Source organism: Lactuca saligna, chromosome 4 (assembly GCF_052625555.1).
Source record: "Lactuca saligna cultivar CGN05327 chromosome 4, ASM5262555v1, whole genome shotgun sequence".
In the NCBI taxonomy this organism is placed as follows: Eukaryota; Viridiplantae; Streptophyta; class Magnoliopsida; order Asterales; family Asteraceae; genus Lactuca; species Lactuca saligna.
The window spans coordinates 320,491,749-320,516,096 of NC_136420.1; the positions used below are offsets into that span (position 1 = coordinate 320,491,749).

Here is a 24,348-nt window from a genome sequence, read left to right on the forward strand (position 1 = left end):
ACTATATATGATTTGTATACACTAAGAGATTATATAGGAACTTTGTAGGTATCATATTACGAGATTTCATCAAAAATTATCAAAGTACTCTTATTACCAATTCTATCAAAATACGATACAAATATTCATGGTAGTAATAACAAGGATAAAGCAGAAAACACTAAATACATAAACATAGAAATACTATCTCTCTAAACAATCACTCATTCAAAGTCGACTTAACATCCGTTACCATGAAAAGTTCTGACGTCGTCATTCGACATAAATTGTATTGGTCCTTACCATTCCAATTTCCTGAGCTACGAAAAGATCCTTCGACTTAACCGATCATCTAATGAAATCCTTTCAATCTATAATGACAAATCCAACACAAACATTCATATAGTATCTCGCTTTAAAACTCATAAGTACCCATGTGAGGGGTGCCACGTCTTTCTAACACACTCCATAGACAAGAAACTTAAAGCGAATGACACCGAGAATGTTCCGAAAGTCCGTAACTTTCTCGAAATATCCCCAGCAAATTGCCACTCGTATAGCAAGTCTAGTTCAAGAATAGAGACTAAGGACATATATCGCTAGTCTATCACTACAAAGTGTATATGTGTCGGTGGTATATAATTAAGATTTTACGGGCTTAGGATGTGTGATTCTGCCCTACCTCTTCTTCCTTCTCTGGTTATGGACTCGGGGCAGAGCCACCGATCTGAATGTCTTTTCTATATTAATTATATACGACTTATATATATGAGGCGATGATGGATAAACCAAGTACGAGTCCAAATATGAACTTCAAAACAAAGCTTTCCAAGTCTATGAGTGGGGATGCTACGATTCAAGTAAATGTAGACAAGTAAACAAAACCCACACTTTCTCGCATCTTAAGTGCAGCTTACCATCCCAACACAGAGAGTCAGATTAAACAAAACAAAGTCACATACTAATAATAAAGGTCCGTTCGGACGTTAAGCGATAACTAGATTCACCAGGGAACAAAAAAGTCCAAATGAAACAAAAGTACCTGTATCTTTTCCTAGTTCAAAGATTAACCACACTAGAACGAATTTCGGGACGAAATTCCCTCTAACTGGAGGATAATGTGAGAACCCGATATTTTCGAATCTGTAAAAGTCGACAAAAGTCAACCATGGTAAAAAAAAGTCAAACATGTCAAATAAAAGTCAAAATTTGTTGTTTTGTTAAATTATTAAAGTTAAATTAATAATCTTGATCTGTATAAACCTTTTATTAGAAGTGTTGTAAAAATTAGAAGTAAAAACACTCAAACTGAAATCTCTCATCTAGACCCCACTGAAAACCCTCAGACTAACCGCTTGCCTTGCACCGAGAACAATTTTTGGTCAAGAACCTTTAGACCAAAAACAAGTCTTCGACCGCAAACGCCTTGGTCACCTTCTGACCGCAATCCCTTCCAACCATAAACCCTCCTCGGTGGTTTACTCTTCTTGGCCGAAAACGCTTTTCTTGGATACAGTTCCTCAACGAAACCTCCTAAATTCTATCCATCGGCACACCCTCCTAAGAGATAAATCACACTTCCCTACGCATACTAAATTATAGTTTTACTCCATATTTCTATGTTAGACCGAAAATACATCCTCATTCTCACATATCTTAACCAAAAACACCACCTCTTCTATCAAAAACTCATGCGAAATCACCATTTTTTTCCTCAAGTATCATATGAAAACTCACTTACATCTTCATTATATCTTGCCAAAAATCTTCAAGTGTTCTCAATGTCCTTCGAAATCACCATCCAATCTTCTTATTACCAACCGAAAACACGCTAATCTCCTTATTTCCACCAAGAACACACAAGCAACTGAAAACACCTATATTAGGATAAATCTAACACTCTTTGTAAGTATTTCTTACATGATTATAGTGTGACTTAACACTTACCTTATTATTTTTATCAAAAGTATACTAATTCATGCAAAATATTATGTGTACAATACAATTAGGATACGATTAATTATACGTATTCTATCTCGGGAATCACGGCGACAAACTTGTACCCAACCAAAAACACACACAGGAGGTGAGTTCATACCCCTATGTTTTCACGATTTTTAAATAGTTTTTATGGGTAAATACAAGTAAAACACAAGAAATCTTGTGTTTAAAAATATAAATTTTCTATTATGTTTTGTTACCGTAACATATTGTTAAACATGAAATTTACTAAATACACAAAAATATTGTTACTATTGAATTTACAAATGGTTTACATAACATGTTAAGACGCAACAGTTTTCTCAACAACACAGAAACAAACTTATAAACTATAATAGGTATAGTTTATGGAACAAATATACTATTTTACAAAGTTCAGGTTACAACACGAAAACAAACTTATAAACTATAAATGGGTATAATTTATGGAACAGAAAGAACTATGTTACAAAATACAGGTTGACATATAAACAAAAAGGGTTTTCAGTTATTATTCGTAAACACGTTGAAGCAAATTGTGAGATGTCTTCATGTACTTATCTAAGTACAGGTAATAGTCCTGACTTATATCCAAAATCTCTTGTAGGGAGAGAGAGAGAGAGAGAGAGAGATATTTGTGTATAGATCTATTTGGGACTAACAATCCCACATCCCGATTGTTAGCTACAGTCAGGTCAGCAAGCCTAGGGTGACAAATTTCGTTAATATTCCGACACCTGAAGAACGTCGCAATCAAGCCGACTACGTTAGTATGGTTATAAGAACTCACAAGGAGAAAACAACGACATATTTAGAAATAATATATTATCAAATAATCTTATTTGATTATAAACCTTACATTCATCTTTCAGAGCAAATATACTTTCAACGTTTTATTTAAATAATAAAACAATATTGCATTATTTGCAAGTACAAAATTTCCAGATTTACATATAGTCACATGGAAAGCAAAACATCATACTATTCACTAATATATTACAAATAGAGGTCCAGTGATATATATCGAGTCTCCACTTTACTAAAGTCTATGATTACTTAATGTATACATCAGGATTATATATAATAAAGATCCAATAGGCAGTGGAATGTGTGAATTCCACCTTTCTTCCTATTCCTTGTTTGGTTGTGCGCTTAGGGCAGAATCACCCAATCGACTGTCCATTCAATTTTAATCATATATAATTAGTATACCTTATGTAACACCCCCCTTTGGCACGTATCACAATATTGTCCGCTTTGGGCCACTCGGCACGAGGACTTCCCAGGGGGTCACCCATCCTGGAACTCTGCAGTTAAGCGTGCTCGGGCGGGAGTAGTACCAGGATGGGTGACCCCCTGGGAAGTCCTCGTGCCGAGTGGCCCAAAGCGGACAATATTGTGATACGTGCCAAAGGGGGATGTTATAAATGGTATCAGAGCTAGGGAACGGGTCGATGTGTTCGACAGGGACGTCGAACTCTATAATGGGGGGTGAAGGTGGGTTGCACCTAATCCTACATCGGCTTGGAAGGAGAACAAAAACATCTCTTTATAAGGGGTGTGGATACCTTCCTTGTCACAACGTGTTTTAAAGCCGTGAGGGCATCAGATCCCATAAGAACTCTGCAGTTAAGCGTGCTCGGGCGGGAGTAGTACCAGGATGGGTGACCCCCTGGGAAGTCCTCGTGCCGAGTGTCCCAAAGCGGACAATATTGTGATACGTGCTAGAGGGGGATGTTATAAATGGTATCAGAGCTAAGGCACGGGTCGATGTGTTCGACAGGGACATCGAACCCTATAATGGGGGGTGAAGGTGGGTTGCACCTAATCCTACATCGGCTTGGAAGGAGAACAAAAACATCTCCTTATAAGGGGTGTGGATACCTTCCTTGTCACAACGTGTTTTAAAGCCGTGAGGGCATCAGATCCCATAAGAACTCTGCAGTTAAGCGTGCTCGGGCGGGACTAGTACCAGGATGGGTGACCCCCTGGGAAGTCCTTGTGTGGAGTGGCCCAAAGCGGAGAATATTGTGATACGTGCTTGAGGGGGATGTTACACATTAAGCAATCATAGGAAGTAACTGTACAGGTCATTCCATTTACATGAATCAGAAACTTGAACCACAGGTTATAAACATAAGAAATTAAGACTTTTTAGTCTCAAAGTACTAAGACTACGATTTATTTACTAAGAAAATATTGGATTTTCTAGAAGAACACATTAACTTTTTCAATAACAAAGATTATATCTTTTTTCAAAAAAATACTTATGAACTCACCAACATTAATGTTGACACTTTTTCAACCACTTGTATTCTCAGGAAAGTTAGTAGAAAGGTACTCCTCAGACATTTTGAAGATGAAGCATAGTAGCATTTCATCTTCTCTTTTACTATAGTATTAATGTTAAACAAGTGATGTTTTGAATACAATGAAAATACTCTGTTATCAATAAAATGGTTGTCGTTTCTTTGACTACTATTATACAATTGTTATGACACTGTACATGACGTCCTCCGCCCCTGAACGTTTTCGTTGTTCCGGTTTGGGAGTGTTACAGCAGTTCACCTTGGGGAGCCCCGTTTCTATTAGTAAAGAAGAAAGACGGATCCCACCGGATATGTCTAGACTATCGGGAGTTGAATAAGGTAACGGTGAAGAACCTTTACCCACTCCCGAGGATTGACAATCTCTACGACCAGCTTCATGGGGCATCTTGGTTCTCCAAGATTGATATGCGATTAGGCTACCATCAGATGAGATTCAAAGACAAGGGTGCATAGAAGACAGCCTTTCAGACTTGATATCGTCATTATGAGTTTGTGGTGATGTCGTTTGGGCTCACCAACGCTCCTGACGCGTTCATGGATCTCATGAACCGCGTATGCAGACCAATGTTGGATCGGTTTGTGAAAGTCTTTATTGATAACATCTTGGTTTACTCCAAGACACAGGAGCAAAACGAGGAGCACCTGAGGGAGGTACTGGACACATTGAGGAGGGTGAAACTTTTCAAAAAGTTCTTCAAGTGCGACTTTTAGTTGCGTGAGGTGCAGTTTCTAGGGCATCTCGTCAACCAGAATGGTATACTGGTCAATCCGGCCAAGGTAGAGGTTGTGATGAGATGGGAGGTTCCGAGGTCTCTATCCGAGATTCAGAGTTTTCTTGGTTTGGTGGGTTACCATCGGAGATGCATCCAACATTTCTCCAAGATCGTTATTCCACTGACCCTACTGACCAAGAATTTAGTGACATTCCGCTCGGGGCCTGAGCAGCAGCCAGCATTCGAGACTTTGAGGCAGAGGTTGTGCAAGGCGCCGATCTTAACCCTGCCAGAGGGCGTTAAGGATTTCATAGTATATTGTGATGCATCTATCATGGGTTTGGGCATAGTTTTGATGCAGAGAGGGCATGTCATCGCTTACACCTCGAGGCAGTTAAAGCATCACGAGGAGAATTACCCAATGCACGACCTAGAGTTGGGGGGAAGTTGTTTTTGACCTCAAGATTTGGAGACACTACCTCTATGAGTTCCGTTGTACCATTTACACGGATCACAAGAGTTTGAGGTACCTGATGGACCGGCCAAATTTGAACATGAGACAGCGATGCTGGTTGACATAGTGAAGGATTATGTTTGTGAGATCCTCTACCATTAGGGGAATGCCTATGTTATGGCCGATGCAGTTATCCACAAGGCATTCACTACCCCGATCAGAGACATCTGCGTAAGGATGACAATAGTGACCCCGATTTTGGAGCGGGTTCGGGAGGCTCAGCAGGAGGCTATGAAGGAGGAACACCGGAAGAGTGAGCATATCGTGGGTCAGATTTCCTCCTTTGACTATGATAGTCGTGGGCTATTGACACTCCATCGCAGAGTGTGGGTGTGACATCCCCGTTTTCACAACCAGAAAAGACCGATTTTGTTTATGCTTGTTTGAAAATCAGAGTAACGGTTTACATAAAAGTGTTGCGGAATTTGTTCCCATAATAAAATATGATAAAGATTTATCAAAGAATTTTGGTAGAAATGTATTATTTAAAAAACCTCGGGATGTCATGCTCGATACAGATCAAAAGCATAAATATTACAATATAATCCTTACTATATTTATTCATATCTGCAGTCCTATACTCGTAATCTCTCATCCCAAACATTATATCTATGCATGTACGCCACTACTTGTAATACAAGAAACTGAGTGGGTCAAGCTTGGGAGCCTGGTGAGCACATAGGGTTTTCAACCCACAATAAATAAGTTTATTAATTTCATCAACCAACAATAAACCGATTAACCGTTCCCGTTATCCTCACATTACGTGCCTAAAACACCTATCATTAGGGGCCTAGACTAAGATCAACATCGGGATGGATACTAATGCTAAGGGGAAACCTTAACAATAAATGTCCTTAAGGCAACCATGAGTGGGATGGAGTACACTGGTGAACACATCGTTCACAAACACCTACAGGTTGCGAGCCTGCTAGCGTTCCACTTGACTGTTGAGAAGAATCTGTGGTCATCATCCATACTCTGCTAGATGACGAATCAACAACAAAAACATCGAGGCCTCTCATCATTTTATCACACATCATCTTAGTACATCTACCCATGTTTTACCCCAACATTTTCGTGGATACAAAATACATATACAGCTTAAATCGTATAGAATCATTCATCCAGCATAAACAACAAGTACTCAAATAATATTCACACTTAGCATGTAATTTATAAAGAATACTTCATATCTATGTGTAAGATGAAAATAATTATGCACTCACCTGAGAAGGTGGTGACACGGCACTCGGACAACACTTCATTACTTTTAACACAATTTTCCTCTGACAAAAGCTAATATCATTACCACTAGAGTTTAGTTTAATATTTACCAAGACTAATTAATAGTTTAACTATTATTACTATTATATAAGCATTAAACAATACTTATATAACCCATAATAATAACCCAAGTACTTATTATATGTTCCTAATAACGTTACTATAATTAAATAAAAGCTATATTAAAGAAATAGCGTAGGCGTAGCTCACTTACAGCAGGCTTTATAGAAAATCGGGCTTTGCTTGGAGCAGCATTTTCGAATCGAAAGACCCTTTTTCTCGGGACTCCGGGAGCCTCAGGGCTTCCTTCGGGTGCTAGGGGGTTTACCTAGGCTTAGGAGGGGGTTAGGAACCTTACACAGAGAAAGAAATTAGAGAGAGAAGTGAGAAAGGTGTGGAAAATCCGAGAAATTTCGCATCCTATTTATAGGCTGGAGGTCCTCGGATTACGCGTGGCGTAACCTCGGACGCGACGCGTTCCCTTCTCTTCGTACAATATGTGTCACAAGGCTGCTGGGGCGATGAGGCTTGGTTTCGGACCGCATACGAAATAGTCTGTTGGGCGTAACTTCTTCTAACGCGGGGCGTGCTTCGGACGCTGGTCGTTCTAGTTATACGCGCTGCGTTTGCGAGCCAGGTGTCTGAATCTGAATGCTGCCGTGATCAGCAAGCGACGACCGAGATGCGGCCACCTCATCCCCCCCCCCCCTTCGTAGATTCTCAATTTCACACTTCGACTTCAAAAATTCGTAACTTTCTCATACGAGTTTCGTTTTCGACGTTCTTTATATCCACGCGTAGGCGGGAACATACTCTACAACTTTCATTTAGACTCTGTCGGCTAATTTTTACTTTATTTTAAAAGTTATATTTTTAACAGGCCGGGACATGATTGGTCCGTTAAAAATCTATAGCTTCTTCATCCGACGTCCATTTTCGTCTTTCTTTTTATCGTTACACTACTATTAACGATATCTTCAATTCTCGTTTAGGTTGTATCGGATTATAACTGCTCGATCTAATATTACAACTCCGGGTTGTAAACTGCTAAGCCGAAACTTCGAAAAATCATAACTTCCTCATACGAAGTCAGATTTAGGCGGTCTTTTTATAGACGCTCTCGGTTTAACGAACACTACAACTTTCATTTTGATGCTAAGGCTGAAAAACGCTCTATCATAAATTCATTATTTACGCTTCCCGGTGCCGTGCTGGTTCCATCTCGAAACTTCGACAAGTCATAACTTTTGCGTTATAACTCAGATTTCGGCGTTCTTTATATCCCTGGAATCCTTGTTTCGATCACTACAACTGTATGTAAAGATATCGAGCGTATCTCACACTTTAATTTTGACGCTTATTTTTATCCATTATTTATTATACAATTATAAATAATTTATAAGCACATGTCACGCGCTCGGCCACATACTTCGCAACATCGAGCTTCATCATCAGCCACTAGTAGTAGGGTATTACGTCCCTATACATTTGGTGCTATCGGGATGAATTGAGCACATGGTCTTGTGTGCTTCTTCCATCAGAAGATCTCTAATTCCTCTTGTCTTAGGTACCCAAATCCGATCTTGGAATACCTTCAGTCCTTGACTGTTTGTAGCGACAACTAACATTTTGCCCAAATGTTCTTCCTTTTGGTCATTCTTCTCTGAATCTTCTTCTTGATCTTTCCTGATACTTTCCACAATCTTCGAGACAACTTCAACTCAACACCCTTGGCATTTTCCTTTCAAGGTTGACTTTTCGACTAAGAGCATCAGCAACAACATTTGCCTTACCAGGGTTGTAAATTATCTCACAGTCGTAGTCCTTGAGTAACTCTAGCCCAGCATCATTGTCTCATGTTCAATTCCTTCTGATTAAAGAGATATTGGAGACTCGTATGATCAATGAAAAGTTTGCACTTTCTGCCATAGAGGTAATGTCTCCATATCTTCAAGGCAAAAACTACCGCCGCCAACTCCAGATCATGAGTGGGTAGTTCTTTTCATGTTCCTTCAATAGTCAAGATGCGTATGCTATCACCTTTTCTCTTTCGGTCAGAACACAACCCAAACCGACTCCAGATGAGTCACTATAGATCGCGAAGTCATCAACTCCATTGGGTAGAGAAACAATTAGTGCTTCACATAACTTCTTCTTTAGCTTCTCGAACGCTTCTTCGTGCTTCTTACTGCATGCATAAGTGGATCCTTTGTGGGTCAAAGCTGTTAATGGAGAAGCTATCGAAGAAAAGCCTTGGATAAACCTTCAGTAATATACAGCTAATCCTAGAAAGCTTCGAATCTCTACGGGACTTTTCGGTCGTTCCCACTTCATCACAGCTTCGATCTTTGCCGGGTCAACCATTATTCCCTCCTGGTTAACCACATGACCCAGGAATTGGACTTCTCGGCTCCAAAAATCACCTTTGGAGAACTTTTCATACAACTTCTCCTTCTTAGGACTGTTAGGACTTCTTGCAAGTGTCTGCCATGCTCCTCCTGGCTTTTCGAGTAAATGAAAATGTCATCTATGAACACTATCACAGATTCATTGAGGAATTCTTTACAAACCCTGTTCATCAAATCCATTAATGTTGCTAGAGAATTGGTTAGTCCGAATGACATAACCAAGAACTCATAGTGTCCATATCTAGTTCTAAATGCAATCTTCTCAATATCCTGATCTCTCACCTCCGGCCGATGATATCCCGACCTAAGATCGATCTTTGAGAAATAGCTCGAACCTTACAGCTGATCGAATAGGTCATCAATCCTTGGTATGGGTACTTACTTTTCACTGTTGCCTTGTTCAGCTCTGTGTAATCTATGCACATTCGCATGCTTCCATCTTTCTTATTCACGAATAACACCGTAGCTCCCTAGGGTGATGAACTAGATCGAATGAACCCATTGTCCAACAACTCCTGAAGTTGCGTCATAAGCTCCTTCATCTCCGTCGGTGCTACTCGGTATGGTGCCTTTGCTATTGATGTCATTCCTGGTAACAAGTCTATTCTGAACTCCACTTGTCTATTGGGCAGTAATCCGGGGAGATCTTCGGGAAATACTTTCGGATAATCACACACCACTGGTATACTCTGCACCTCCTTTTTCTCCTTCTTTGCATCAATTACGAATGCCAAATATGGTGTGCATCCTTTGGACAAACATTTTATGGCTTTCATTAGGGATATGATTCCAGAATTTACTCTGTGTTTGTCACCGTACACCATGAATGACTCTTTTTCGGGTGCGTTTACTCTTACAATCTTCTTTCGGTATAATATCTCGGCATCATTGGCACTGAGCCAATCCATTCCCAGAACGATGTCAAAACCATTAAATCCTATGGGTAACAGATCTTCGTGGAATTCGTTTTCGTTTAAGTCGATGACGATGTTCCTAATACGATCACATACAGGTACGAATTTGCCACTGGCAACTTCCACAATTAGGGCATTATCAAGTCTTTCTATAGGCAATGCTAGTTTCCCACCAAACTTATGTGACACAAAGGAGTAGTTTGCTCCGTAATCAAATAGTATATTGGCAGGCAAACCATTTACAAGAAAGGTACCTGAAGCGACAGTTGTTGCCTCCTTTGAAGCCTCGAGCGTCATCTGGAAGGCTCTTGCCTTCGGCTTCAGAGTAACATTTTACATAAAAGTGTTATGGAATTTGTTCTCATATTAAAATATGATAAATATTTATCAAAGCATTTCCGTAGAAATGTGTTTTATTAAAAACCTTGGGATGTCATGTTTGATACAGATCAAAAGCATAAACAGTACAATATAAGCCTTACTACATTTATTCATATCTACAGGCCTATATCCGTAATCTCTCATCCCAAACATCATATCTATGCTCGTATGCCACTACCTATAATACAAGAAACTGAGTGGGTCAGGCTTGGGAGCCTGGTGAGCACATAAGGTTTTCAATCCATAATACATAAGTTTATTAATTTCATCAACCAACAATAACTCGATTACCTGTTCCCGTTATCCTCGCATTATGTCCCTAAAACACCTATCATAAGGGACCTAGACTAAGGATCAACATCAGGATGGACACTGATGCTAAGGGGATTCCTTAGCAATAAATGTCCTTAAGGCAACCATGAGGGAGATGGAGTACACCGGTAAACACATCATTCACAAACACCTACAGGTTGCGATCCTGCTAGCGTTCCACTGGACTGTCTAGAAGAGTCTGTGGTCGTCATCCATACTCCGCTAGATGATAGAATCAATAACAACAACATCAAGGCCTCTCATCATTTTATCACACATCGTCTTAGTACAGCTACCCATGCTTTACCCCCAACATTTTTGTAGATATAAAATACACATACAGTTTAAATCTTATAAAATCATTCATCCAACATAGACAGCAAGTATTAGATAATATGCACACTTAGCATGCAATTTATATATAATACTTCATATTTATATGTAAGATAAAAGTAACTATGCACTCACCTGAGAAGGTGGTGACTCGACACTCAGACAGCACTTCGTTACTCTTAACACAATTTTTCTCGGACAAAACCTAGTATGATTACCACTAGAATTTAGTCTAATATTTACCGAGACTAATTAATAATCTAGCTATTATTACTATTATATAAGCGTTAAACAAAACTTACATAACCCATAATAATAGCCCAAGTACTTATTATAAGTTCCTAATAACGTTACTATAATTAAATAAAAGCTATATTAAAAAATAGCATTGGCGTAGCTCACTTATAGTGGGTTTTATAGAAAACCAAGATTTGCTTAGAGCAGCATTTCTGAACCGAAAGACCCTTTTTCTCAGGACTCTGGGAGCCTCGGGGCTTCCTTCGGGTGCTAGGGGGTTTACCTAGGGTTGGGAGGGGGTTAGAAACCTTAGAAAGAGAAAGAAACTAGAGAGAGAAGTGAGAGAGGTGTGGAAAATCCGAGAAATTTGGCATCCTATTCATAGGCTGGAGGTCTTCAAATTACGCAGGGCGTAGCCTCGTACGCGGCGTGTTCCCTTCGCTTCGTACAATACGTGTTGCAAGGCTGCTGGGGTGACGTGGCTTTGTTTCGGACCGCATAGGAAATAATCCGTTGTGCGTAACTTCTTCTGATGCGGGGCATTCTATTTTTACGCTCTGCTTTTGCGAACCAGGTGTCCGAATCCGAAGGCTGAGCCATGATCAGCAAGCGACGGCCGAGATGTGGCCATGTCACCCCCCTCCCTCTTCACAGATTCGAAATTTAACGCCCTAACTTCAAAAATTCGTAACTTTCTCATACGAGTTCCATTGTCGACGTTCTTTATATCCACGCGTAGGCGGGAACATAGTCTACAATTTCCGTATAGACTCTATCGGTTAATTTTGAATTTATTTTAAAAATTATATTTTTAATAGTCCAGGACATGATTGGTCCGTTAAAAATCTATAACTTCTTCATCCGACGTCCGTTTTCGTCTATCTTTTTATCATTATGCTACTATTAGCGATATCTTGGATTCTCATTTAGGTTGTGTTGGCTAAAAGCCGCTCGATCTAATTTTTGAACTCCGGGTTGTACACTGATAAGCCGAAACTTCGAAAAATCATAACTTCCTCACACGAAGTCAGATTTTGGCGTTTTTTTATGGACGCTCTTGGTTTAATGAACACTATGACTTTTGTTTAGATCGCTAAGGCTAAAAATCACTCTATCGTAAATTCACTTTTTACGCTTCCCGGTGTCGTGTCGGTTCCGTCACGAAACTTCAACGGGACATAACTTTTTCGTTATAACTCGGATTTCGGTGTTCTTTATATCCTCGGAATCCTTGTTTCAGCCACTACAACTTGATGTAAAGATATCGGGCTTATCTCACACTTTAATTTTGCCGCTTATCTTTATCCTTTATTTATTATACATTTATAAATAAGTAATAAGCACATGATACTCAAATAATTCATCATTATTACTTCAAAAAGAGATAAAATAGTTGACCTAGACTATTACATCATCTACTACTATTTAGTCTCGAAATATGGGCATTATAGTGGGCTCCTTACGTAGGTGGTGTGCGCCAAATCCTGATGGAGGAGGCGCACAAATCCATATTTTCCATCCATCCTGAGGCGACAAAGATGTATAAATATCTCCGTCCTGATTACTAGTGGCCCTGCATGAAGCGGGATGTAGCCTGGTATGTAGAGAGATGCTTAACCTATAGGAAGGTAAAAGCCAAACACCCGAAACCTCATGACAAGACGCAACCGTTGGATATCCCTATGTGGAAATGGGAGGATATTACTATGGACTTCATTACAAAGTTGCCTCAGACAGGACGTGGAGTTGATGCGATATGGGTCATCGTAGATCGGCTAACCAAGAGCACTTATTTCATAGTGATTCAGGAGCGTATTACAGTGGGCTCCTTACGTAGGTGGTGTGTGCCAAACCCTGATGGAGGAGGCGCACAAATCCAGATTTTCCATCCATCCTGAGGAGACAAAGATGTATAGATATCTACGTCCTGATTACTAGTGGCCTTCCATGAAGCGGGATGTAGCCTGGTATGTAGAGAGATGCTTAACCTGTAGGAAGGTAAAGGCCGAACACTAGAAACCTCACGGCAAGACGCAATCGTTTGATATCCATGTGTGGAAATGGTAGGATATTACCATGGACTTCATTATAAAGTTGCCTCAGACAGGACGTGGAGTTGATGCGATATGGGTCATCGTAGATCGGCTAAACAATAGCACTTATTTCATAGCGATTCAGGAGAGTATTCCAGCCGAGAAGCTGGCCGACATCTATATCATAGTGGTAGTAGCTCGACACAGGGTGTTAGTTTCCATGATTTTTGACCGAGATGTGCGGTTCAGTTCCAGATTCTGGAAGAAATTTCATGACGAGTTGTGTAATCGTTTGCACTTCCTCATGGCTTTTCACCCGTAAATGGATGATCAGAGCAAGTGGACCATCAAAACCTTGGAGGATATGCTGTGGACATGCATTCTAGACTTTGGTGGTAGTTAGGATACCTGCCTTCCCTTGGCAGAGTTTTCCTATAATAATAACTACCACACCAGTATCGAACAGCCTCCCTTCGAGATGCTTTACGGGAGGAAATACATGACCCTAATATGTTGGGGTGAGGTTGGGATGAGAGTCATGCAGAGTACCGAGGTGGTTTTCAAGATGACAGAGAAGATCTAGCAAGTCCGAAGTAGACTCCAAACGGGCCAGAGTCATTAGAAGAGTTATGCCGCTAGACGCTGATTCGACTTGGAGTTCCAGGTTGGGGATATGGTCCTTCTGAAGGTTTCACCTTGGAAAGATGTCATCTGCTTCAAAAAAATGGGGCAAGTTGGGCCCCAGGTATATTAGACCTTTCAGGTTTATAGCCCAGGTGAGCAAGGTGGGGTATAGGTTGGATCTTCTGGAAGAACTTAGACATATCCACAACACTTTTCATGTCTCCTAACTGCGGAAGTGCTTAGTGTATGACTCTTCAGTTGTGCCTTTAGAGGATATCCAGATGGATGACAGACTGAAGTACATCAAGAGACCAGTAGCCATTCTCGATAGGAAGATTAGGGATCTGAGGAACAAGAGGGTAGAGTTAGTGAAGGTGCAGTGGCAGCACCGCAAGGGCTCGGAATGGAGATGGGAGCCGGAGGATAAGATGAGGGAGCACTACCCAGAGCTATTTTCAACCACAGCAAACTTCGAGGATGAAGTCTGCGATAAGCGGGGGAGATTTGTAACGCCTAGTTCTTGGTATGTATTTAATTCATAATTATTCATTATTGTATATAAACTCGACGAGTTGGAGGCCCCAAAATCATCGAATAGAGATGGATTGGGATGCGGGTTAAGAAGTCTAATCGAAGAGTTGAGAAGCCTCAACTTGACGAGTAGGATGGCAGAATGAAACCTTATTTTTTCGGGTTTTGCACCCTATTTAAACACCTTAACCACCATAAGTTCGCCTCATTTCTAGCCTCCGTTGTCCCAAACCATAGCCTCGAAACCCTAGTTCACTTTTGAGATTTTGGGCAAACTTTTGTGCATTCTTGGTGATTTTGAAGAAGAAGGTACTTGACGAAGGAGCAAGGATGTGTAGGAGGAGAGTAGATCCAGAAGTTGGGCTTCATGTCTGGTTCATCTGAGGTATAAAGTTCCTACCTTGTCTATAATATGCTTAGATCTAGTTTTAGGATGCTTTCTTCATGTTTTGGTCTAAGTATGTTGGTTTTTGGGATTTGGACGTCCTATGTGGGCAAACCCTTCAGATCTAGGGTCTTGAGGGGACTTCATGGCATAAAGGTGCCAACTTTATGGCCATGGAAGTCCCATGTAACTTTGAGACCATCTTTTTGGTCTTTTTTGCCAAGTAGGCCATGCATGCAAGTAAAGATAGGAACTTTACGTGACCAAATCGTCCCTAGCGTCCAGATCTATTACCTCATGGTCTATCTTGAAGTTTTGATGGCTTTTGGAGTTGGATCTAAGCCATTTTGATTTAGGGCTAGAGCTCATTTCTTCTAGGATGGATTTTAATGGGTAATGTTGTAAACTTTACCCTCTTATGTGTTTCCGACCCAGATCTCGAATATGGGACTTAGATTCGAAGAATGATGGCTTAATACATTAAGAAGGCTTAACAGACTGAAGAACTTGACGAGTTCATAAAGGAACTCGATGAGTTGGGTCAAAGTGTCTCGATTCTGTTAAAAGGAAGAACTCAACGAGTTCAAGGATGGACTTGACGGGTTGATTTGAGAAGTCCCGATTATGTTGATAGAGAGGAACTCGATGATTTAATGAAAGAACTCGACGATTTGGTTCACAATTTCAAGGTTTTATGATTTATGGAACTCGGCGATTTGAAGGGCCAACTCAGCGAGTTGAGTCAACTCGGAATGTTGATTTTGACCAGAATTTTGACTTTGACTTTGACCAAAGTTGACCCTTAAGTGGTTATGAGTATGAAAGGGGAATTAAGGAAATATTTTATGTGTAGGGACTGAGCCGGTTTGATTTCAGAGTCGGATATTTTTAGCATTCGAGTTGAGTTACCTTCCTGTAAAAGTGGGTCTAAGGCACCAATATCGGCCCACTAGTAGCTGATTATAGTATAGACGATTGTCTTTATGATAGTTGTCTGGTATGCCACTATCTGTTATGCTTTATGTGCTAGTATGCTTTGATATTATGTGATAGTGGTAGGAGGGGTGGATTAGACCCCGTAATCGGTTAAGATAAACCAGAGGGTAGGTTCGGCACCCAGATATGCATGACAATATGATTATGATATGTTATTATGTGGTAGTGGTGGGGGTGAAATAGACCCCATAACCAGTTGAGATAAACAGGAGGGTAGGTCGGGCACCCAGATATACCTAGCAGGGTAGGTTGGGCACCCAGATATGTCTGACAGTGGTAGGTTAGGTACCCCGTTATGCCTGACGCATGTAGGTTGAGCACCCAGGTATGCTCAGCAGGGTAGGTCGGTCACCCAAAAATGCCTGACGGTATGTTTATTGTATGGTATGTGGTATGATGGGGGAACTCACTAAGCTTTATACTTACACTTTTCAGTTTTGGTTTCAGGTACTTTTCTTCGAAAGGAAAGGAGCCGGCATGATCACAACGTATCACACTACATTTTCCACACCTGAGATCTTTGAGAGTTATACTTTAATATTGTTTTATTATGACATGTTTTGAGTATTGATATATTGGTTTTGATAAGGGTTGACGCTATAGATGTTTTCAGACAAATAGTTTTATAATTATTAAATTAAAAATGAAATTTTTGGTCTTAAATTTTTGGATGTTAAAGAGTACTTATCCCGAAGGTGCACACGACTTTATGAACAATATTAATAGATATAAGTTTGTGAAAATATAGATGATCGTGTAAAATAGAGGTGTGAAAAAAACAAAGCGAAAAAAATGAAATTTGGTGCCCGAAAAATCAAAAATAAGAAGTAGCTAATCCGAAGCTTATTAGCTACAGATTAGCTACAGAGTTTTTTATTTTCGATTTTTCGGGCACCAAACGTCATTTTTTTTCACACTTCTATTGTACATGATTATTTATATTTTCACCAACTTATAGCTATTAATATTTTTCATAAAGTCGTGTGCACCTTCAGGATCTCTTACTCGTTTAATGGTTTAATATTCTAATACTTATTATTTTGATATGCATACATGTAGACACATATACACATAGATAAACATAAACATACACATACACATTAAAATACATACACGTACATATGTACTTACATACACATTCAAATACACAAACATGCATACACATACACATACACACACACATTCAAATACACACATATACATACATATACATACATACATACACACATACACATACATTTACATACGCACCCACATACACATACATACACATACATACATACATACATACATACATACATACACATACAAATATACATATTTCCCTTTATTATAATCATTTTTCATTATTTATAAATTAAACATAGATTATTTCATCTTATTGATGTGTTAAACATAGTTTTTTTTGTTTAATCGCTTATTTGTGTGTTAAACACTTTTGTTACAATTATTATATATTATTATGATTGTTATAAATATTATTATTAATAGTATTATTAGTATGATTTTTAATTTTTCATGTCTTAAATATGTAAGAAAAATGGTACAAAAAAATAATTTAAGAGTCAAATAATGAAAAATAATAATAATAATAATAATAATAATAATAATAATAATGGAAATAATTCGCTATTTAATAGCTATTTTCTTCTGTCGCTAGTCTGTAACTATTCCGTAGCCAATTAGCTACAAATTAGCATATGTAGTTCTTCCATAGCTATTATGTTACTATATTAGGGTATCTCATTATGTAGCTGATCTGTAGCGATTTCATTGATAATTAGCTACGTAAATTTACCGTAGCTATTTTCTGTTGGAAAACCCTTTATTTTCTAGTAGTGTACTACAAGATGTAGTTTAAGGGAATTGAACTCCCAACCTCACGACCCATATGAGTAAAAACCAGGTGCATCAACCCAGCTAGACTGGATATCACATGCCAATATCCATTAGTTACATCACATTTTTTACTTTTTAATTTTGACGTTTCGATTTTCACTGCCCCTTGATATACTTATCATCGAGAACAATAGTAGTATAGTATGATTTGATTATATACAAGAAGCAAAAAATCAAACTTCAAAGTTAAGATCATCTAACGTTAAATATTTATTTGAAAATTAAACTAATTTAATTAGGAGTGATTTTTTTTTAATATTTCGCTAATATTTTCGTTTTAAATGGGTAACGCGGATTCAATCTATTTGTTTAATAGTTTGGGTTGGAAAAAAATATAAATAGATCAGCTCATAGCAACCATTAATCTAATAGGTTGGGATGGGTTTGAAATTTTGACCAATTTAACTAAATATGTTTGGGTTTCATTGAAATTTTTATCCTTGAGTAAAATGTGGATGATCTTGAATTGTGTTGATTTTTGCTCAAGATCTACCATAAAGCATATTGCATAGGCTAGAGTTTGATCTCTTTAAATGTCATCTCTCAAGTTCACCTTTAATTCATCCAAAAATTTGTGCTTTAAAGTTTTGTATTGTATAACTCTATAATGCATAAATTATTGTCTATATCAAAAAATTGTTGTGTACAAATCACTTTCTCATCCAAAAATAATTATCTAGAAGCTTGATACATAATAACCATATACCAAAATCAAAATTGGAAATAACATGTTTCTATACAAATAAATAACCTTTATTTAGGATACCATACAATATTTACATATAAGCATTTTTCACATTGTAAATGACGGGACAATGCAGTGTCTACCTTCTGTCGCCAGAGTCGTGGAGAAGATTTGCTCCACCTTAACACCGACATTAGTTCTTTTAGCAAAACGACCTTTGATCCTAGGTCTTATTTCAGCATATGCTTTCCTGGACTCGTACCTTATTGTTTTCTCAAATTTTCTTCTTTTTTTCTTCTCCATGTACCTGAGGACTCTCGCCTTTCTGTCTATGGGTGCCGGAATTTGGACAGAAGTGTAGCCATAGCCACCGTTTGAAGCCTCATATTCCATTGCTAATTCCAGCTTCGGGTGCTGGAAACTGTAGAGGTGCTTCTTTGTCTCTCCAGACTGAACCGGCACTATACTATCACCATCACCACCTCCATAGTCATATTGCCGGAAATTATGACCATCACTGAATAGAGAGTCTTGACAAGAATTATACGCAACAAGTTCCAAGTAATCGTCTCCATTAAAGAAACACCCGTTCATTTCACCGTTTTGGTTTTCGTTTCCGAACTGCAGCCACGATGCTGCTTCGTTTTCTTCATCTTCATTATCTATGGCGTCCTTTGATTCTTGTGACAAAAACCCACCATGATCAGCTCCTACGCCAGTTATAGACCTTGCGTCAGAAGTTTGATGCTCATCGATCAACCCTGAAATGGGTATAACCGGGACACGGTGGTGGCGTCCGGAAAGAGGATTTGCGGAATGAATAACTGCATCACATGTTGCACAGAGGTACGCCAAATCCGCCCTGCAGAAAATTGTGGTAGGGCTGAAGCGACATATGTCGCATAAAGTACTCGTGTCGTTCTTTAGCATATTTGTTGATTTTTCTCTTGTGTTTGCTATGTTTTCAGTTTCATGTTTGAGTTCCCTTTTGTTAGAACAGTAGCGCACCACGGGGTGGGGTGAAGAATTCATGAGCTGACACGTGGAGATGAAGTTGTGGATGGCAGATTAAGTGTTGTGGTTGTGGGGTTCTAGGCCCTGGGTCAAGCTATCTGCTGACTCAAATTGTTATACCATAATTGTAAGTGAGTTTGCAGCCATGTATCACATATTAGATGGCCTGGTGTGGCACGTGATGAGTACATGGGATTTGGAAAGCTTGATAGTGTCATCCTTTGCAATAGTAGTTTTCGGTCCCCGGTTTTCAACCACTCATTTGATGTATTGATTGGTTAGCCGTCTACTACCACAAGGAAAATAAATAAATAAAAAGTAGTATATTTAATACGGCAAATAACTTTAAATCACTTTTAAGTTTTGGCCCAAAACCGTTTTAAGCACTCTATTTTTTTTCTCTAAACAAGCCCATGCTTTCAAAAAAAAACTGTAGCTAGACCATTGTCATTGATTTATTCAGTTACGATTCGTTAAGATACTATTGAAAGATAATATTTGTAATTGGTGAAGATACTATTGAAAGATAATATTGGTAACACACATGTCTAAAGTTACGACTTATTGTCTAAAGTTTCTATATTTTCTATATTTTTACGATATGGAAAAATCGAATTCAACGGTTATTATCACCTATTTTGTTGTTATAGTATAATTGTATTTGTTATGATTCTTATTGTCAGTTTTCGATTTTTACAATTAGGACGTTTGTCTTGTTACTGAAGTTCATTCTTCTGAAAAATCATTTATCGGATCGTCAATAACACCAATAGAATATTGACTTCCACAATTATGTGAGGAGTCTTCGGAACATGATACCTTTAGTTGACTTCAAATTAGTTTAAAGTGTTTTCTGAAATTATTTTGTAGTTTGCATTTTTTTTTTTCCTGTTTTCAATTTTCATATCATACTCTTATGATGCTTTTATATGTTATTTGAAAGTATAAACCGGATTAAACATTTTATAAGAGTTTTTAGACACATTTATGGTTCGAGAATATTAAATTTATGAAATCACATAGTACATTCATATTTTTTGTCCTTATAGAAAAAGACATTATTGTTCTGATACCATAAACCAAAGGGTCTTATTAAGTTTGTGTGTGTGTGTGGTTTTATCCGAACCAATTAATTGACAATATTGACTTTACAATATTGACTTTCAACTTTACATTGAATAATATTTGAGTTTTTTAGTTTTAAATTGATTGTCTTCTTTATTTTATGTTATGTAGGCAACACAACTATAGATATTATTTTAGGACATTAAAGATAATTGGGTAGATTTGTCATGTACATTGCTAATATAGGATGAAATGAAAGAAATATGTTATAAAACAAAGTAAAATCAATGTATTGTTTATACATGTGTCAATCTGTCCACCGAACAGGTTTGACACTAATTATTATATGTTTGTACCGGTTAATAGGGTGTTCATCGGCAATAACTTTCGGGTTTCAAATGGTTCAGGTTAGGTAGTTCGGATTTTTTCAAAAAATTATTAACCAATAACCAAATTGTATTCAAATTGGGTATTCGGGTTTGGATAATTCGGGTATTAGGTGAGGTACGGTTTAGTCGGGTATTACCCGAAAAAATTCCTAACGATTTTTAGTAAAAAGTATTCAGCATATTATCTATAATGAAGGGATCAATTATGTAACTATACTTTAATTGATTAACAAAAAAATCAATAGTAATGCATTGAACAATTTAAAAACATGTTCCACCAGGTCTAATAATACAAATTTTTTAGCACCAAATTGGTTGTAAAATGAATTACAAATACTTCAACTTTCTCTACTCTATCCTCGTTTGCGCAGACAATTTATCTTGCTTATGTGGAAATAGAAGTCCTCCTTCATGTTATTACGGTAGAAATAAAGAGCTATTGGGAAGAAGATATTCCATTCCTCTAAGGATCCGTGCACTACAAAAAAACGTCAACTAGTGACCAAAACGACATGGTCACTAACAGTAGAACGAATCGTCACAAAATGATTTAGTGACGAAAATTTCAGTCGTCACTTTCGTCACTATAGGTCCGTCACAAAATCGATTTTCTAACTAAAATTGAATATGGTCACTAAATAGTGACCAAAATATACTCGTCACTAAATCTGTGACGACCCGTTTCGTCACTGAATATTGTCACTAATTAAAGAAAGTCGTCACTGTTTTATTCAATTAGTGACCACTTTAATAACCACAATTACCATATTAATGACCATAGTGACCAAAAAGTAGTCACTAAATATTTACTGTTAGACACCAAAAAAAGTGGTCACTAATTTGGAAAATACAAGAAAAGACGATACTGACTATGTTGATATAATTGCTATAAATTAAAAAAAAAGTACTTAATTATTTCAGTGATAATTTTTGAATAAAATTACAATAGCTGAATCCAATACAATTAATCAAACCTCATATTAGCTTCCAATAAATATGGTTTTATTATCTTGAAAATTACTCATATTTTCTTTACAAAACAGAACTAGAGTATTTCATGACTACTTTGCTAACATAAGGGAATGTTGAGCACATGGCAGCAACCACGTGCATATGGCATTTCCATTCAACTTAATTACAACTAAGTATCCTTTATTTCAATATTGTAATAGGAATTGGAAGCTGATCGATTCTCCTTACATCCTTGTATTTAACCTACAAGTTCATGAGCTAAATGTATTAAAAAAACATGTCTCACAACATCAAAATTAATAAAAGTGTACCAAAAAAACAAACCTCGGGTATCAATTTAAAACGGTTCCATCAACATAAACTAGCGATCCCATCAACATCACTGTGTAAAAGATTAAAGATTGATTCATATTTTATAAACAAGGTATGATTATGAAAGCTAAGTTTTATAAGTGATATGAAGAACATTTCACACATCTAGAATCATTTTGGAAGATATTTCAAAGACATGTATGTTTTATAATGATAAGGTTCTTTAAAAAGACTAAAGTTGTAAAAAAAATTCATTTGTGAAAAAATCACTTGCTTTTACACTGTTTAAATACCTGTAGTTCCAGCACTCTAATAACTACACCATAGACTCCAATAACTGCACCATAGAGCATGAACACCTCTACCTTTTTTCAGGAGCTTTATCACTAATGCAATATAGAAATTGTTAGTATTAATAGTTACATATGGTAGTGACTCATATTTAAAATCACAAGAAGAAATAAAAATAAAGAAACACATGAAATACTCGCTAATGAAGGACCATTATAAACAAACAAACAGCACTTTGTGCCAGGTTTAAGAATACCAAATGCTCATACGCCTCCTTGTCATGGCCAAATCTCTTAGTTAACCTGAAAATTCAACAACTATACTCACTTGTTGCCCTTTGGAATTGCAAAGTAGCATATTGAAAGAGATTTCCTTCAATACATAGTAACAAAAAGAGTTAGAAGATGGAAAAAAAAAGACTAAAATAGCAATACATCTACATACAATACATATGAGATCAAATACACATGATAGAAAAATTCACATACAAACACAAAAAAAAACTGAGAAAAATCACCTTGAGAAAGCCACTGTTCACGACCAACATCAAGTTTGCTCTGCTTCAATTTGGTGGTCCTATTCACCTTAAAAAAAAAAATAAAAAAAATAAAAACAGGTTAGATCGTAACAAAAAAACAAGAAAGAATGCCTATTTTCCATCAATCAAACGATACGCCTCAGAAAATCGAACAATTGAATAGAATTCAATAAACGTACCCGTGTTTTCTTGCCAATTTCCTTCGGATTGGAAACCGCAGTCGCGATCGAAGTGTTGGCGATCAAATCGTAAACCATGGCTGATGAATTCTCAAAAAACCCTGGAAAATTCGATTTGAAAAAACCTCCGGATCAAAAAAACAAGCGAAATTTCTCGGAGCAAAGATATTGATTCAGAGAAAACGATGGATATCAAGGATTGAGAGAATGCGAAAAGATTGAATCTTGGTGTGGATAGATAACGGAATTTGCTCTCCTTCGTTCGCTCTTTTGGCAACACATGAAACAGACTCTGCCCTCAAGTCGTCCTTTTATAATTGCCTATTTACAATTATACCCTTCAGTGTCCGACTAATTTTCAGATAATGGTGACGGGTTAATGAATCGTAAAAAGGTCCTACTCGTATTCATTTTTATTACTTGCGAAAAGGCTTTTATATAAAAATATATTTATCAAATAAATTGACAGGTATCAAATTATTTAATTTGTATAAGAAATAAGAAACAAATATATAATTACTCTTTGAAAAGTATATCATCTTATCCTAGAAACAAAGCTAATTTAACGCATATATTTCTGGTAATTTTTCTTGTGGATAATGTAATTAAATCTAAAATAGTAAAATAATGGCATTGTTGTAATTTTGCGTTGATAAGTTATAAACAATTTTCTTATTGATGAAATTAATGAGAAAAAAATGAAGTTTATGACTTTGAAATTTCAAAACAATGATTTCTTTTTCTTTTGTAATTTTCTAGTTACCGTAATATTATAGTCACAAAATTTTGGCAGTTTTAACTCGTATCCAATGACTGTTACTTTATTGTCACATTGTTTCTCTGAAAAAAAAAAAAAAAAAAAAAAAAAAAAAAAAAAAAAAAAAAAAAAAAAAAACTATTTTTGGTCACTAATTTTTTCCATGTATTGACCACTATTATGTGGTCACCATGTGTATTGTTTGAAAATATAAATACAACCTATGACTTCTTTTTTTCTAACGTGTTTTTGTTTTCAACTTTTTCCAAATATTACTATTATAGTAAATA

General features: G+C 37.4%; 1 protein-coding gene and 1 long non-coding RNA gene across 9 annotated transcripts; both read right to left on the minus strand.

Moving 5' to 3' along the window:
- Positions 1 to 18,464: 18,464 nt before the first annotated feature.
- Positions 18,465 to 19,588, minus strand: LOC145044046 (zinc finger protein CONSTANS-LIKE 2-like). The gene has a single exon (XM_078992851.1). The coding sequence runs from the start codon at positions 19,571 to 19,573 to the stop codon at positions 18,650 to 18,652; it is 924 nt and encodes a 307-aa protein (XP_078848977.1). The 5' UTR covers positions 19,574 to 19,588; the 3' UTR covers positions 18,465 to 18,649.
- A 2,380-nt stretch (positions 19,589 to 21,968) lies between these two features.
- On the minus strand, positions 21,969 to 23,596 carry LOC145044045 (uncharacterized). 8 transcript variants are annotated; one of them, XR_013681203.1, is made up of 6 exons: positions 23,302 to 23,595; positions 23,102 to 23,168; positions 22,841 to 22,886; positions 22,587 to 22,679; positions 22,306 to 22,363; positions 21,969 to 22,224 (listed from the first exon to the last, which is right to left on the minus strand). It is a non-coding gene; the product is annotated as an uncharacterized LOC145044045 (long non-coding RNA). The 8 variants fall into 8 exon arrangements; XR_013681197.1 differs by lacking the exon at positions 22,841 to 22,886 and adding an exon at positions 22,912 to 22,956; XR_013681201.1 differs by having other exon boundaries at positions 22,841 to 23,168; positions 23,302 to 23,596.
- Between the last annotated feature and the right edge of the window lie 752 nt (positions 23,597 to 24,348).